Here is a 15,164-nt window from a genome sequence, read left to right as displayed (position 1 = left end):
AGAACCTTCAAGTGCAAGTCAAGGTGGTCGGCTGTCTTGTGCTGTGCAGAAGAGCGCGGTGGCTTGGGAAGGCAGGCGTCATTTAAGACCTCTGTCCAGTGCTGGCCACAGGAAGTGTTTCCAAGATCCAGGTTGAGAGAACGGGCAGGATCCTGGGTACTTAAACATTAGTGTTGCCAGCCTCAGATGGGGCTTGGAAGTCTGCCAGAGTTACAACTCGGCTGACAAAGGCAGCTCCAATCAAAAAGAGTCCAGTAGCACCTTTAAGACTAACCGATTTTATTGTAGCATAAGCTTTCGAGAATCACAGTTCTCTTCGTCAGATGCATGGTACAGAAACTGGTCAAAGGCAGCTCCGACTCTCAAAAACGCACACCCTGAAAATCTGGTTGGTCTCTAAGGTGCCCCCGCACTCCAATCCTGCTGTCCTGCTGCAGACCAAACACGGTCACCCTCCTGGAACTTATCTCCGGACTACAGGGATAAGTTCCCCTGGAGAAAATGGCTGCTTCGGAGGGTGGACTGTATGGTATACCGCACAGAGGTCACCCCGCAAACTCCCCTGGCTCTGCCTCCAAATCTCCATGAATTTTCCAGCCTAGCGTTGGTAACCTTGTTGGTAAGTTGGTAGCCAACTGCAGAACCCCTTCTGTGCCAACGGGGAGGGGAGGGTCAGCAGGAGCAATGGCTGCCAAGATCCCGGTCTCTCCATGCCGATCCTAATGGTGCTCGGCAGAATTTTTTCCCCCAGGTAGGGTAGATGTCCTATCAGGAGAGCGGGAATAACGTTCCTCAGCTTTGACGTGTGGTTGCTTGCTGTGTGGTCCATTAGTAGGGGGCAAAAACATTGTTTTGGGGTGACCTCATGATTGATTATTCCTGTAGATTGGGGCGAGCGTAGCAGGGGAGGATATGATTGACATTTGTGACGCTTGAGCCATAATGATTTTATTTCATTGTAAACTAGTGGGCGTGTGGCATGGGACGAATTTCCCAGGAATTCATTTGGAATGTGACGCTTAACATGAGCAAGGTGCATTGGTCCTGGGGGACAGAATACAGGCTGTGTCCCACCCCTGCCCCAAGCAGGGCTGTAATTTCCAGCCAAAGCAAACAGCAGAGAAGTCAGCTGCGTGGATGGGGTGAGGTACTAAGTCATAGGAATCACCACTGCAGCTGTCCAGGGCAGTATTTGTCTATGAGGCTTTGGTAATAGGGCTTGAGCTCCTGGGGTTCGGGCAGATTCTCGCACTTGGTGTAGAGGTCAAACTTGCTGTAAGGAGGAAACAGAGAGGTGGGGTTACTGTCTGAGGTTGTCAAGGGAACCACCTGTCTGTCAAGAGATCAACCCCTTTTTCTACACCCAGGCTTTTAATTTTTGATTAAATTTATATTCCACTCTCCCTGCAAACAGGCTCAGAGCAAATTACAAAATACAATAAAAAACATGGTATCATAAGTTAAAACATCAATCAATAAATAATCCATTAAAACTGTTGTGCACGTATTGCACAATCCACCAGGCTTCACTGAAGATTTGGCTCCCTTCCATCAAGGCAGGCATGGAGGGGGCAAAGTATGTCATTTTAGTTTTTTGTGTGCCTTGTGCAACGTTTGTAAGCAGGTGCAATGCAAGACGGTCCTTGCGGGAGACAATTGTGCGGGCCCTGGAACTTCACTTTGATTCCAGCCATTTGGGCATGCCTTCTTCGGGCTTGCCAATGGCAGAGAGGGATATTCTGGCCAACTTTGGAGGCACAGCGTGAATGTCTGACCGGAGCTGGGGACCAGTTGCTCCTTGCCTGAACAAGGCGAGGAACGATGGCCTCGGCATCATTCACCGGAGAAGTCTGGGTGGGTTGTTGAGAGCGCTTTTGGGGCATAGGTTGAAGAGGGACAGAAACCAGAGCCTCGGCAAGGGATAGAACATCCCCCTGACCTTTCCGAGGAAAGTGGGCAGGAATTTGGAGGGGCCTGAAGATGATTTCTGATGAAAGAATGGATGGTTGTCACATCCAGGCCAGCCTTGCCGGGGAGGAAACGGTTCCAGTTCTCCCACTTGCCTTGCCAGCCCAAGCTGCTCAGGAACAGACGACGCTTACTGCGGATGGGCTGGAATGGGTGACCCAAGAAGACGTTCCTTCCAGCTCTTCTATGACCAGATAATTTTGTTGGGGCTGACGAAGCCCTAACTTGAGCAGTGCCGATTACCCTTAAGTGTGCCTCCATAAGGGGAAGCAGAGCCCGAGGGCCACGCTAGAAGTGACGAAGTACACTTGAACGGCAAGTGAACATGTGTATTCCTCCCTGTTCACTTGTGCTCCATCACTACGTGTGATCGAGTGGAGCGCAAGTGAACGGAGGAATACACGTGAGTCTGTTCACTTGCCGTTCAAGTGTACTTCGTCACTTCTAGCGTGGCCCTCGGGCAAAGAAAGTGAATTTGACCTAGCAGGGACTGCAAGGGATTGCACACCTTGTTCACTAGGTGGGGCACTTTTATAAGAACTGCTGGCAGGTTTGAAGAGCCTTCTTAAGCAGCGCTACCCCTTTCCAAGTCTGCTTTGAGTTCCTGCTTGGTAGAAAGGTGGGTTAGGATTTGCAGTGGTTTTTCATTGTGGTTTTGACTTGGCAAGGGTGAGGAATCGGTGCGGCTTCTCCCTTTTAGAAGGTGGGAATTGCAGCTTTTCGCAGCCCTTTCCATTCAGATTGGGATACAATCTAAAGTGATTCGATCTTCTTCGTTGGACCCAGGAAAATCGGTCGCGTCTCAAACTTTGAACAGAGACTTCCGTCATAACCTTTTTGGTGAAGGATCTTTTTGAAACCGTATTGCCAGCGTTCCATCACTTGAGTGTTTACAAGTTTGTTTACGAGTACAGAATATGACTGATTGCTGCCAGTATTGTTCATGAGTAGACAATCTTACATTGTATTTACATTTTGCATTTCTGTAACTATATTTTCATGCAAATGATATGCTCTAGTCTACAGTCACTTCTGTATGGACTAAGGAGCTCTGTATTGGCATACATTTCGCAATACACCTATATTTATTGTTATAAGCCCTAGTACTTTTATATTTTCGTTTGTTATGGGAAGAAGTCCTAAGTTTGGACTCTTCTGCACCGACTACCTATCCATTTATCCCTACGAAATTTGGAGAGAGAAAAGTTTCCATCTCTACACCAGCCTCCATCGGCCTTCCACCTTTGGGGTTTGGGGGTTCTCCCCACCGTTGCACCTTAATGTATTTGGTTAATTTATTGTTTATTGTATGTTGATTTTAGAATTATTGTTTTCTTGTTTTTATTGATTTTAACTGTTGTTCACCGTCCAGAGCCCCTGAGAGGATGGGCAGTTTATAAATCATCATCATCGTCATCATCATCATCATCATCATCATCATCATACACACTTTCTTGTAAAGGAAGAGGAGGAATTGGATGTGTCAAATTTCAGGGGAAATGGGGGGGGGGGTTGGTTTAAGCTATAGCATTAGGGTTTTTATTTGCGGGGGGAAGTACCAAAAGGTTTTTACTTGCCAAGAAAACACACAAACACAACACCCAACTGTGCTCCAAACCATGATGTTAGGGCTCCGTCTGCACATCCAAATACTGCCTTTAGAGGGTAGCCAAGACCACGGTGGCCTGCACCTTCCCTCTTGCTTTGGCCCAGGGAGTCCTCCTCGCCCTCCCTCTTTCTTCCCTCCCCAGCCCTGCTTCCTCCGTGACACCCCCTCTTGGGGTACTTACTTGAACTCTCTCACCCAGGGCAGCATGCGCAGGTCTTCTTCGTTGCACAGGTGCATATAATCCCCTCCCGTGTGCCAAGGGTAGAAGGAGTGGAATCGGATCATGTAGAAAGCCTGGCAGGGCACAGACACGGGTTGTGATAGCTGGCCAGCCACAGTGTGGGCCTCAGATACTGTGGCCAGCGGGAGGTCTCTGATGGGCCCTTTTCACACGGCTTACCTGCTGCCGCAACGTCGCGAAATATCGTGCTAAAACCGCGGAAGATAGCGTCTTCTTGCGAGAGTTTTGCACAATGTCGTGCAAAACTCTCGCGAGAAGACGCTATCTTCCGTGGTTTTTGCGTGATATTTCACAATGTTCGCTTCTAAAGAGTACAAGGGGCACTCCTGAAACGGGAAGCAGTCTGGACTGTGCCAGTGCCCATCTCTCCGCCATGACCGACTTGTTCGCTTACCTCCTGTGGCAGGGCAAAGTTATTCCGCTTCATCACTTTGTACATGTATTCTGGAGAGGGGAGGCAGAGACAAAAGAGCCCAGGGCGTGGGTTAGCTCAGCTCCTTCGTCTTTGTTATCAGCACCCAAGCCTCACACGCACACACACCCCACCCCAGACTCACTTAAGAGATGGGCTTCTGGATCCCAGCGACCTAACTCGCCCTGATTTTCAGAACGGGGGTTTGGCCAGGGGCAGGCAGAGGCACCGTGTACTCCCTCGGTACTCCCCATTGTAAAGGGCAGGCGGTTAACTCAATACATCTGAAGGAAACGCAAGTCAATGCTTGTGAGAAATCGTAGCTATATATTCAGCGCAGGATGTGTGTGGCCATGTGAAAGACACCGGCTCTGGCAGCCCCGTTGCCTCGAGACTTTATCAATGAGGCTTAAATCCCCCTTCAAACCCTTGGGATCACAATTGAAGACTCGTTGGGAATTCTGGACGTGTGCACATTTCCTTTCTGATCGAGGTGGGAGCCTGGGTGCGGGTGGGTGCCTTTGCTGTTCCTAGAGTGCCTCCTGCTCCTGACCCAACCCAGAAGCTCTTACCGTCATGGCCCCAGGACATGAGGACCTTCTCCAAGCCACAGTTAGGCTGGTAAATCCCATATTTGGAGCTGAGCAGGCAAGAGAGAGACAGAGAGCGCATCTCAGAGCATGCACCATATCAGAATGTCCCTCACCCCTTTTCTATCGTGGTCTGGGGAGAACCACTTAAGCTCCTTGGTTCTCTCTGCTATCCCAGGAAAGGCGACAGGATCTGGTGGGTTATCATGGGGAGCAGGGAAGTGTCTCCAGAAGTGGAACATGAACCTTCGGTGCAGATCTTTCCTTGCTGGTGACATCACCCATCACTAGCCCCTCTGGAGTCAAGGCTGGAGGGTGGAAAGGAAACAACCCAAACAAAGGACCACGGTGTGAAGTTGGAAAACGTATACACAGCACCATACACGGGCTGTTGGGCTAACTGCTGAAAGCCTACTCAAAATTTTCCAAGTTATCTATTTGAAACCTTTTCCAACTGAATAATGTATCAAGACCTCTGTTGTGTATAATTATTATAATAATAAATAAAGCAAAATGGTAATAGTGTGCATAGCTCTGTGGGCTCCTGCTTTCTAAGCATGAACCGAAGCGCCCGCACCCTCTCCCCGCCTCCCCACACACACACACCCTACAGCAGAGCAAGTGCTTACTTGTATAACGGGTTCTTCATGTCAGGGTTGTTATGGAAGGTGGAATCCCGTAAGACGACAGAGTCCTGCACTTCGCAGCCCACGGGGAACGTATCCCCCACCACGGCCCACTGCAGGGGGAGAAGGTGGGACAGGGACAAGCAGAGCAGTTACTCCACTTGTCATGAACCTGGGGACCCTCCAGCCGTTTTCAGTGCTCATCTATGTACTATTTAAAATGGCACATATTTATATTAGCACATAGCCACAGCTGAGTCGTAGATCCAGAGGAGTAGCCATGTTAGACTGTAGTAGCAAAGTAGTAAAGAGTCCAGTAGTACCTTTAAGACGAACCAACTTTATTGTAGCATAAGCTTTCGTCGAATCACAGTTCTCTTCATCAAATGCAACTTTATTGTCGCATAAGCTTTTGAGAGCCACAGCTCTCTTCGTCAGATGCAACCTGACGGTTGCATCTGACAAAGAGAGCTGTGGCTCTCAAAAGCTTATGCGACAATAAAGTTGGTTAGTCTTAAAGGTGCTACTGGACTCTTTACTATCCAGCTGAGTCGGTGATCATTTGGGAAAAATGCTGCTAGACCCCCCAAAAGACCTTATAGGGTGAGGTGGGGGCAAAGGGATGCCTGTGCAGATGGCGCTTTGTTCTGCTCAGTGCCTGGGAATTAGGTATGGGAGCCCAGAAGGCAACCTCACTCAGTGGTGATCTTGGCTAGGACAGTGCCAGTCAACCTTCTCCTCACTTGTGGCTCGCCAAGCAGTGCCAAGACCTTCCCCATGTCATGAAGCAGTCCGACCAGGTGGAACCAATCTAGGACAAGGAGAGGGGGAGAGAGTGCATTTTTAGTGAGCCAAGCACCAGATAGTAAGTATCCTGGAGCAAATGGTATCCTGCTCCCAGCTTAATGCATCAGCTTGGGGTCAATTCTGTGTCAAACACACTTGTACAAGTCTAGCGAGTACCTGACGGACTGAGAGAAGAGAATAGAGAAGGAAGAGGGAGAAGTATTTTTCTCCCTTTCTCACAATACAAGAACTCATGGGCACTCAGTGAAATTGCTGAGCACTCAGGTTAGAACGCATCAAAAGAAGTATTTCTTCACCCAAAGGGTGATTAACACATGGAATTCACTGCCTCAGGAGGTGGTGGCAGCTTCAAGCATAGACAGCTTCAAGAGGGGATTGGATACACATATGGAGCAGAGGACCATCAGTGGCTCTTAGCCACAAGGTATAGATGGACCTCTCTGTCTAGGGCAGGGATGCTCTGTATTCTTGGTGTTTGGGGGCGGGCAATCAGTGGGAGGGCTTCTCGTGTCCCTTCCCCACTGACAGACCTCCTGAGGACACCTGGGTTTTGGCCACTGTGTGACACAGAGTGTTGGACTGGACGGGCCATTGGCCAGATCCAACATGGCTTCTCTTATGTTCTTATGTAAGAGCCATAGAGCATTGAATGCAAAAGGTCCCAAGTTCTCCCATTAAAAAACTCTCTGGTAGCTGGACTGGAAAGGACCTTTCTCTGCCTGAGACCTCGGAGAATCACTGGCCGTTAGAACTAACAACTCTGGGGTCTGTAGAAAATAGCTTCTTCTATACCTGTACCTCCTGCCTATCAGGTATTGCCTGTGATGGAAGAAGAACAGAAACATTAATCTTGCTTCTATAAGAGGGATTTCTCAGTAATTGTCTCCTGCTGCATCCATATCCAAAAGTGGCCTCTTATTTTCATGCCCGATGCTGTAGAAAAGAGGTCCCCCCCCCAACTCACCTTTATCAGGGTGGGCCTTACGGATGCCCTCGGCTGTCTGGTAGGCATGGTAGGAGTTGGGGAAGTCAACATCTGGGTCCGACTCGTCCACCACTTTGTCCAGCAGGTCCAAGGCCTCCATGATGGTCATCTGGTGGAGGCCGCAGCCCCCGTACTCCTCATTCTAGGAAGAGGGGACTGTGAGGACACCAGGAGTGAGCAGGAGGGGCCAGAAGGACTCCACCGGGCAGCATACAGAAACACGGTCCTAAGGCTAGGCTGGCCGGCATCCAATGCAAAAGGGCCCCAGATGGGTCAAAATGCAAACTAGCTAAGGGGCAGGTATAAACAGGAGGGCAGAACTGAGAAGGGAGCAATTGGATCAGGTTGTTTAGACTTGCAGCTGCATCGTGTTTTTATCTGTGCTGCACGATGTGATGAAAGCAGGGCTTTTTTTCAGCAGGAACGCGCTGGAACGGAGTTCCGGCACCTCTTGAAAATGGTCACATGGCTGGTGGCCCCGCCCCCTGATCTCCAGACAGAGGCGAGTTGAGATTGCCCTCCGCGCCCTCCCCTCTGTCTGGAGATCAGGGGGCGGGGCCACCGGCCATGTGACCATTTTCGCCGAGGGCGATTTAAACTTTAAAAAACTCCCCCCTTGTTCCAGCTGACCCAAAGTGACGTCATTGTGCGGTCCTGAGTTCCACCACTGAGGGCCAAGCTACAAGTGACAAATGACACTTGAACAGCAAGTGTATTTCTCCCTGTTCACTTGCCCTCCACTCAATCCACTTGCCATTCAAGTGTCATTCGTCACTTGTAGCTTGGCCCTGAGTTCCACCACCTCTTTTCACAGAAAAAAAGCCCAGGATGAAACATTCCTCCCCTTGGGATTGAGGAGCTTTATGGCTTCATATTCTATTCCCACCCGCCAAGTGTGTGAGAAAGGGAATGTGAGATGGGCTCTTCCTGGGGCTGAAACCCCTCTGCGGGAGAGAGAGCGCTCATCTCTGATGCACCTACCTTCTTCCTCACAAATGCCACCGTCTGGTTGGTGTGCATAAGCAGATAGGTGTTGAACACCCGGTCCATCAGCGGCCCCTCCTGAGAAGAGAAAAGGCTCCACTCAGAGGGGTTTTCCTTGGATTCTGCTGGCCCAGCAGTGGTGGGAGTGAGCATGTGCTATGGGCCCAATCCATCCCTGGCCGTTCTCTATCCTGGGTCTTTCTAATAATAATAACAATAATGACATTCAATGTATATACCTGCCCTTCAGGACAACTTAATGCCACGCTCAGAGCAGTTTACAAAGTGTGTTATTATTATCCTCACAACAATCATCCTGTGAGGTGGGTGGGGCTGAGAGAGCTCTGAGAGAGCTGTGACTAGCCCAAGGTCACCCAGCTGGCTTCAAGCGGAGGAGTGAGAAATCAAACCTGGCTCTCCAAATTAGAGCCCTGCTGCTCTTAACCACCACACCAAACTGGCTCTCCAGCAGCTTACAATACGTTCTACCCTCTGTTGGGTCAGGGGGGGTCCCCCAACTTGATATACAGTCATTCATGCTCTCAGGAAACTAATATTCCCAAGTACTAGATTCAGGCCCAGTAGCACCTTAAAGACCAACTAGATGTGATATGAGCTCTGACTCTCAAAATCTCATACCCTGGAAATCTAATTGGTCTTTAAGGTGTTACTGGTCCCAAATCTTGCTCTTCTACCGCAGACCAACACAGCTACTCACTGGAAACTTCTCCCAAGTGCTGTGGAGGGGCTTCATCCCCCCTCTGTGGAGGGCGGGGGGGGGGGAATCTGTGCCTTACTGTGGGGCTCCACATGTACAGACTGCAAAGGAGTCCTAATCCAAGCCACCTCTTTTGGGGGAGACTGCCAGGGCAATCTCTGCCTACTGTTGGGGGCCTTGACTCTTGCTCCTTTGTTCTGCCCAGTGGAGCTGCTGACCTTTCAGCTACAAGATCCAGAATGGGATCATCATTACCCCTGTGAGAAGGAATGCAGCACGGTACAACCGACCTAATTCATGGGGGGTGGGGTGGGGTTGCAAGGCTAAGATACAGAGGACAGGAGAACCATGTATGCCCCCTGCCTCAGCTTCTTGGATGATCGGCAGGCTAAAAACGTGACAGATGTAGAAAGCATGCCTCTTTCCTGTGCAAAATAGTAACGAGTCCAATAGAACCTTTAAGATTAACCAACTTTATTGTAGTATAAACTTTTGAGAGCGACAGCTCTTATCTGCATCTGACAAAGAGAGCTGTGGTTCTCAAAAGCTTATGCTACAATAAAGTTGGTTAGTCTTAAAGGTGCTACTGGACTCTTTACTGTTTTGCTACTACAGACTAACACGGCTAACTCTTCTGGATCTTTCCTGTGCATGAGTTTTGTTTAACTGTTGTTTCAATTATTTTTATATTATGCATTTTTATTTATTTTATTTTCATTATTTATAGTCTGCCTTTCTCATTGTGACTCAAGGCAGATTACTAAGTGCGAGTCAGTACAGTCAGTTTCAAGGACATTTCAATAAACATGTCATAGGTATAGACATGCAAATTTGTAATGATTTAAAACCAGCAGAAATTCAATACATAGAGTTGAAAAAATGCTGAAACAGAGCATAAGCAATGCTAAGATTGACATATTAAGCAACACAGAACTACCTAGTAGGGTCATCATAACCAAAGCAACAGAGGGCACACAGTAGCACATACATAGTAGTAAAGTCTGTGGTCTGTGGTTGATGGTTCACCATGCATAACCTATCTCTGTTTCTCACACACAACCTATCTACAATACTAGACCCAGAGGAGTTGGCTGTGTTAGTCTGTAGTTGCAAAATAGTAAAGAGTCCAGGAGCACCTTTAAGACTAACCAACTTTATTGTAGCATAAGCTTTCAAGCACCACAGCTCTCTTCATCAGATGCATGCATGCATCTGGACTCTTTACTATTTTATCTACAATACTGAATTCGAAACACGCTGGGGTGTGAGGATTACTGAGACAAGGAAAGTTCAAGCCCACCAAAGTTTTAGGATGTATAAAATGTGTTAGAAGTTAAGGGGCCACAAGTCTCTTTGGCAGCAGCGTAGCGTGAGTTGAGTGCACCCTGGACAAGGGACTTTTTTTTTTTGCTCTGTATCACACATGTGTGCACAGCATGTGCTCCCGGGCCTGTGCGATGATGTCACTTCCAGTGACATCATCATACAGGGAACGCGACCCCCCCTCGGACACAGCTGCCTGCCAGCTCGGCTGCTGCCGGAAGGCCAGCTCGGCACCCAGCGAGCCGGCCACCCCATCAGCACGCAGGGGCCCCGGGCAGCCTTCCCATGGGCACGGAGCAGCTGGGAGCCAAGCTGGCTGCAGCAGCACGGGCAGCAGAGGGGGGGGGGCAAAGACTACCTCGCTCGTGGGGAGGCTGCCCGCGCCACCGGCACGCTGATGGGGTGGCCGGCTCGCTGGGCACCGAACTGGCTGCAGCAGTGTGGGCAGCTGTGGTGGAGGGTGTGGAGATGAGCCGGCCACCCCGTCGATGCAGAGGCGGAGCAGGCTGCCTCCTCAAGGGTGAGGCGCATCTCTTGCACCCCTATGAATTTTGCGCCCAGGGCAACTGCCCCTCTGCCCCCACCCCCCACCCCGCTACGCCACTGCTCTTTGGAAGTGAATGCAAAGAGTTCACCGGTTGCTTTCCCACCAGTTGTGGCTCTAGGAGGGTAACAGGTGAAAGTGGCGGTTGCTTTCTGCCGACAGGGAAACAAAAGCTCGAGTTCGTGGAGTTCTAGCATATCCCCCCACACACAAACACACACACGTGCACTCATGAGTTCTAAGATGATTTGATTTAGTACACTCTAAAGGTAGGCAGAAGGTGGCAAAACTATCCATTGTCACATTCTTTTGAGTCTGACATGCTTGATTCGGCTGCTGTCCAGATTCCAGGTCGGGATCCAGGCATTTGATCCCCCCAAGCAAGGCATTCCCATCCCCTCCTGGACCTGAGCACCACCCCTTGCTGGGGGCAAGCCAAGCCCTCTGCTGCAGTGCTTGGGGAGGGATGGTGGCAATGGGGCCCCAGGAGGGGATGAGGAGGGCCTTGCATAGGAGCAGTGAGTCACAGGGAGGCATCAGCTCCCTCCCCATTGTGCAGCTTCAAGCAGCTGCAGAACCCTCCCACCTGATCTTATTTTAAAACAACTGGACCCTGAACCTATTAAAAAGTGTGCATATATGGGTAGAATATAATCACAGAGAGAGCATGATGGGTGTTTGGAGCTTGCTGGCTGGTGTGAGCGTGAGAGATAAAATAGCAAACTTACCCTTAGCTTATGTTTAGAAAAGAAATAAGAGTTCTTTATTATAGGAACTCCATAATTTGATGGGAAAGGAGGAGAGATAGATTTCTATCTACCTGTCTAGGCTAAGGATGGGCATGGATGGCAGGACAAGTCCTGCATCCATGGTTGAAGATGGAGAGAAGAGAGAGAAGTATGACAAAGGCAGGAAAAGAAGGATGTCACAAGGAGGAAGTCCTGAGGTTATCAAGCTGTATATCAAAGGATAGTACAGGGCAGTAAGGAGTAAACAGATGCCCTGATCTCTCTATCTTTCCATCTTTCTGGTCTCGCCCACTCTAAATCCTGAGGAAAGAGACAGCATTAAATCCTCTTCTTCTAACATTCTTTCATATCAATCACTGTGATTCTTTTTTCTTTTCTTGCTTTGCAAGGAAGGCAATGACTGGAGCCCTGATAGGAGTGATGGGAGCCAGGCCTCTTTTCAGGTCACTATGGACTGGAATCATGCTTTACATTTTAAGTGAAACTGAGGGCCAAGCTACAAGTGACGAATGACACTTGTGTGGCAAGTGAACAGACTCACGTCACATGTATTCCTCCCTGTTCACTTGCCATTCACTTGCTCTCCACTTGATCAAGTGGAGCGCAAGTGAATGGCAAGTGAACAGGGAAGAATACATGTGAGTCTGTTCACTTGCCAGGCAAGTGTCATTCGTCACTTGTAGCTTGGCCCTGAGAGACTCCCACGTCCCACCCCTACACCCCATTCTGTGCTTCTGCCACGAACTCCTGCAGGCCTGAATGCTGATATTGTGGGGAGGCGCCTGGGTGGGGAGTGACATCTCAGCGGGGCCCTGGGGCCACTTTCCTGCCATGTGATGAGGAAGCAGAGCCAGTGTCTCCAGGGCAGCTGCGACGGGGGCCAGAGGACTTCCCCAGAAGGCCCTGGTGCTGTTGGACCTCACCTTGTAGTTGCGGAAGTTCTCCTTCGGCTTCCCATTCTGCAAATCGATGTCGGGCCGGTAGATCTCAGAGGGGTCGCATCCCTGAGGGGAGAAAGAGGAGCTGCGTTGAGGGGCCCAAGATGGATGGGGGAGCAAGTGGATTGCAGGCGAACAGGAGGGATGGAGGGGGTGCTTCTCTCTCCCTCCTAATTCTAGTGCTCAGGCAGAGGCACCCAATGTGCCTGATGGGTACTAAGAAAAATTCTTATGCATACACGGCATCTGTGGGATTCACTGCCACAAGACACGGCAATGGCCATAAGCTTAAATAGCTGTGAGTCCTGGGTGGAGGAGGGCCATATCCCAGCGGCAGGCTGCCTGGATTGCAGGCAGGTGGTTCCAAATTCCGTCCAATTAAACAGTCTCGGGTCACACAGATTGGGGCAGATCTCTCTTTCTCGGCTTGTGGCCCCAGAGAGCCGCTGCCAGTCAGAGGAGACCGGATGGAGCTGGATGAACTGATTCTGCATAAGGCGGCTTCCCACAATGTTCTTAGCAATGGAGGGAGGTGACGAGGAACATGTCCTGGGATGGAGCGAAAGGGCAAGACTGGGCATGAGGCTGGAGGCATGAAGAGAGTGACGGAGACAAGGCAACGGCATGAAGCAGGCTAAGAAAACCCTCTTGGGCTGCGCAGGGCAATAGCATGGCGTGCAAAAACGCTGTTCCCTGCCCCCTGAGCACTGCAGGGGACAGGATGTGATCGTAGCAATGGGCAAGTTCACCCTTGCCCACCTGGACCCAGAGGAAGCCCCCCCCCATCCCCAGTCCACCAGTACAGAATGAAGGGGGGGGTCAGGAAACCTCCAGCTGCTCCCTGCTGTCTTGTCCCCAACAGAAAGTTCTCAAGTTGCAGGGCTGGAAATGTATATATAGCAGAACAGAATCACAGAATCCTAGGGTTGGAAGGGACCCCTAGGGTCATCTAGTCCCACCCCGGGCACAATGCAGGAAATTCACAACTACTCCCCCCCCAACTGCCCCAGTGGCCCCTGCTCCGTGCCCAGAAAGGCATGGAGGCAGCTTCAGATCTGGGCAAACCTGCATAACATTTTCAGGTTCCTAGAAGCCTGGGTGGGTTTTTTCCGCCTTCCTCTTTCCAGTCTCTGCTTCCTCTCTCGGGGGTCTTTCCTGCAACCCTGGCCCTGCTCCGCCCCCCCCCATTCAGCATTCTTCCCCCCCCCCCACTGGAGAGGTTTTGCTTGCCAGTCACTCACCATGTTCACCACCTTCATCCCTGCAGATGTGCGGAGGCCAAGGACTGGGATCAAATGCCTCTAAAGAAGCACCTTCTAGGGCATTTATAGCTCGGGTCTTACACAAGGCTGTGCTAACCGGAGCCAGAAGCGTGGGCAATAAGTCACCCGTTAACCTGCCAGGGGCCAAACTCTTGTTTTGGCCAGGGCATCCGAGCAAACCATTAATGGCCAGGGCTTGTAGCCTCTTGCAAGGAAGAGAGGAGACTCCTGCATCTTCAGCGGAACAGCCCTGCGCCTCCCTCTTTTCTGCACAAAGGCAAGAAAGACCCTCTCTTGCCTTCCGGTGTGTCAGAAGGTCACTGGGCAGCTGAGAAGGCTTAACACCAGCATCCCCTACCAAGGGGCATAGCAGGGGGGAAAGAACAGAGAGGCGGCACTGGGGCTGCCAACCTCCAGGTTGGGTCTGGAGATGTCCAAAGTACAGAGATCAGTTCCCTTGTTTTGGAGGGTGGGCTTTGTGGCGTTATGCGCCAATGAGGTCCCTCCCCTCCTCAAACCCTGCCTTTCCCCAGGATCCACCTCCCCCCCCCCCAAATCTCCAGGAATTTCCCAACCCAGAGTCGGCAACCCTAGGCAGCACAGAGATGAGGCTTCCGAGCTCCGAGAGCAGACATGCCCATGGTGTTCATGGGTCAGGATACCAACCAAGCAGCGATGCCTGGCTTCTGGGTCCTGAAATCTCCTGCATGGAGGAGCTCCGGCCAGTCTTAGTCTGAGCGCTGCGGTATTTTGTGATGTTAGATCACCAGCTTTCTGGCCAGCATTTATGAAACGGATTGTATCCGGTTCTCAAGCTGTCCGTATAGCGCTGTTTTTATCTTGCCCTCTGTCCAGGGAGCTCAGGGGCAGCCTTTGCCACTCTCCCTTCCCTCCGTCACAACAACCCTAGAAGGTTGGTGAGGCTAAGGGAAGGTGACCGGCCAAAGATTTGAACCCGCACCCCCCAGGTTCTAATCGGACTCTCCAGCTGCTACAACTTCCTGGTTCCCAAGGAGCAAAGGACCAGCGGCTCCAACCCAACCGATTTCAGTGTTGCTGTGCAACACTGAAATGAGAACAATGAGAACAAGGAGCAAATGTTCCTAGTGCAAAGTACGTAGACCTCCTAAAGGTACTGCAGAGTACGGAAAGCAGCGTGGGGACGTTTTAATCTTCGGAGGCAGGCTGTTTTCTCCGCCTACAGAGGAACTGCCCAAGGGAGGATGCAACACAAAAGTGCTGAATTAGGATTCATCAAGAAGTTTGTCACTACCTTCCCCCCGCACACCGGGTTTGAACAAAGATTCGGGATTTCTCACTCACAATACCTTAACACGTGCACCCTTGACACCGATGGCGATATGTTCAGCTAACCTCTGTACAGTCTCCTCTCATCGTGTTTCCCTTC

At 50.6% G+C, this 15,164-nt stretch overlaps 1 protein-coding gene across 1 annotated transcript; it reads right to left on the bottom strand.

Moving 5' to 3' along the window:
- Positions 1 to 320: 320 nt before the first annotated feature.
- On the bottom strand, positions 321 to 13,778 carry MIOX (myo-inositol oxygenase). The gene is made up of 10 exons (XM_054987829.1): positions 13,736 to 13,778; positions 12,480 to 12,560; positions 8,220 to 8,300; positions 7,218 to 7,380; positions 6,190 to 6,257; positions 5,450 to 5,559; positions 4,803 to 4,870; positions 4,213 to 4,262; positions 3,759 to 3,871; positions 321 to 1,273 (listed from the first exon to the last, which is right to left on the bottom strand). Exons 1-10 carry the CDS (start codon positions 13,751 to 13,753, stop codon positions 1,165 to 1,167), a joined length of 861 nt encoding a protein of 286 aa, XP_054843804.1. The 5' UTR covers positions 13,754 to 13,778; the 3' UTR covers positions 321 to 1,164.
- Positions 13,779 to 15,164: the final 1,386 nt, after the last annotated feature.

The sequence above is a fragment of the Eublepharis macularius genome, chromosome 9 (assembly GCF_028583425.1).
Source record: "Eublepharis macularius isolate TG4126 chromosome 9, MPM_Emac_v1.0, whole genome shotgun sequence".
Lineage (NCBI taxonomy): Eukaryota > Metazoa > Chordata > Lepidosauria > Squamata > Eublepharidae > Eublepharis > Eublepharis macularius.
The sequence above is the reverse complement of the archived record's forward strand: the minus strand, read 5'-3'. Positions and strand labels throughout refer to the sequence as shown.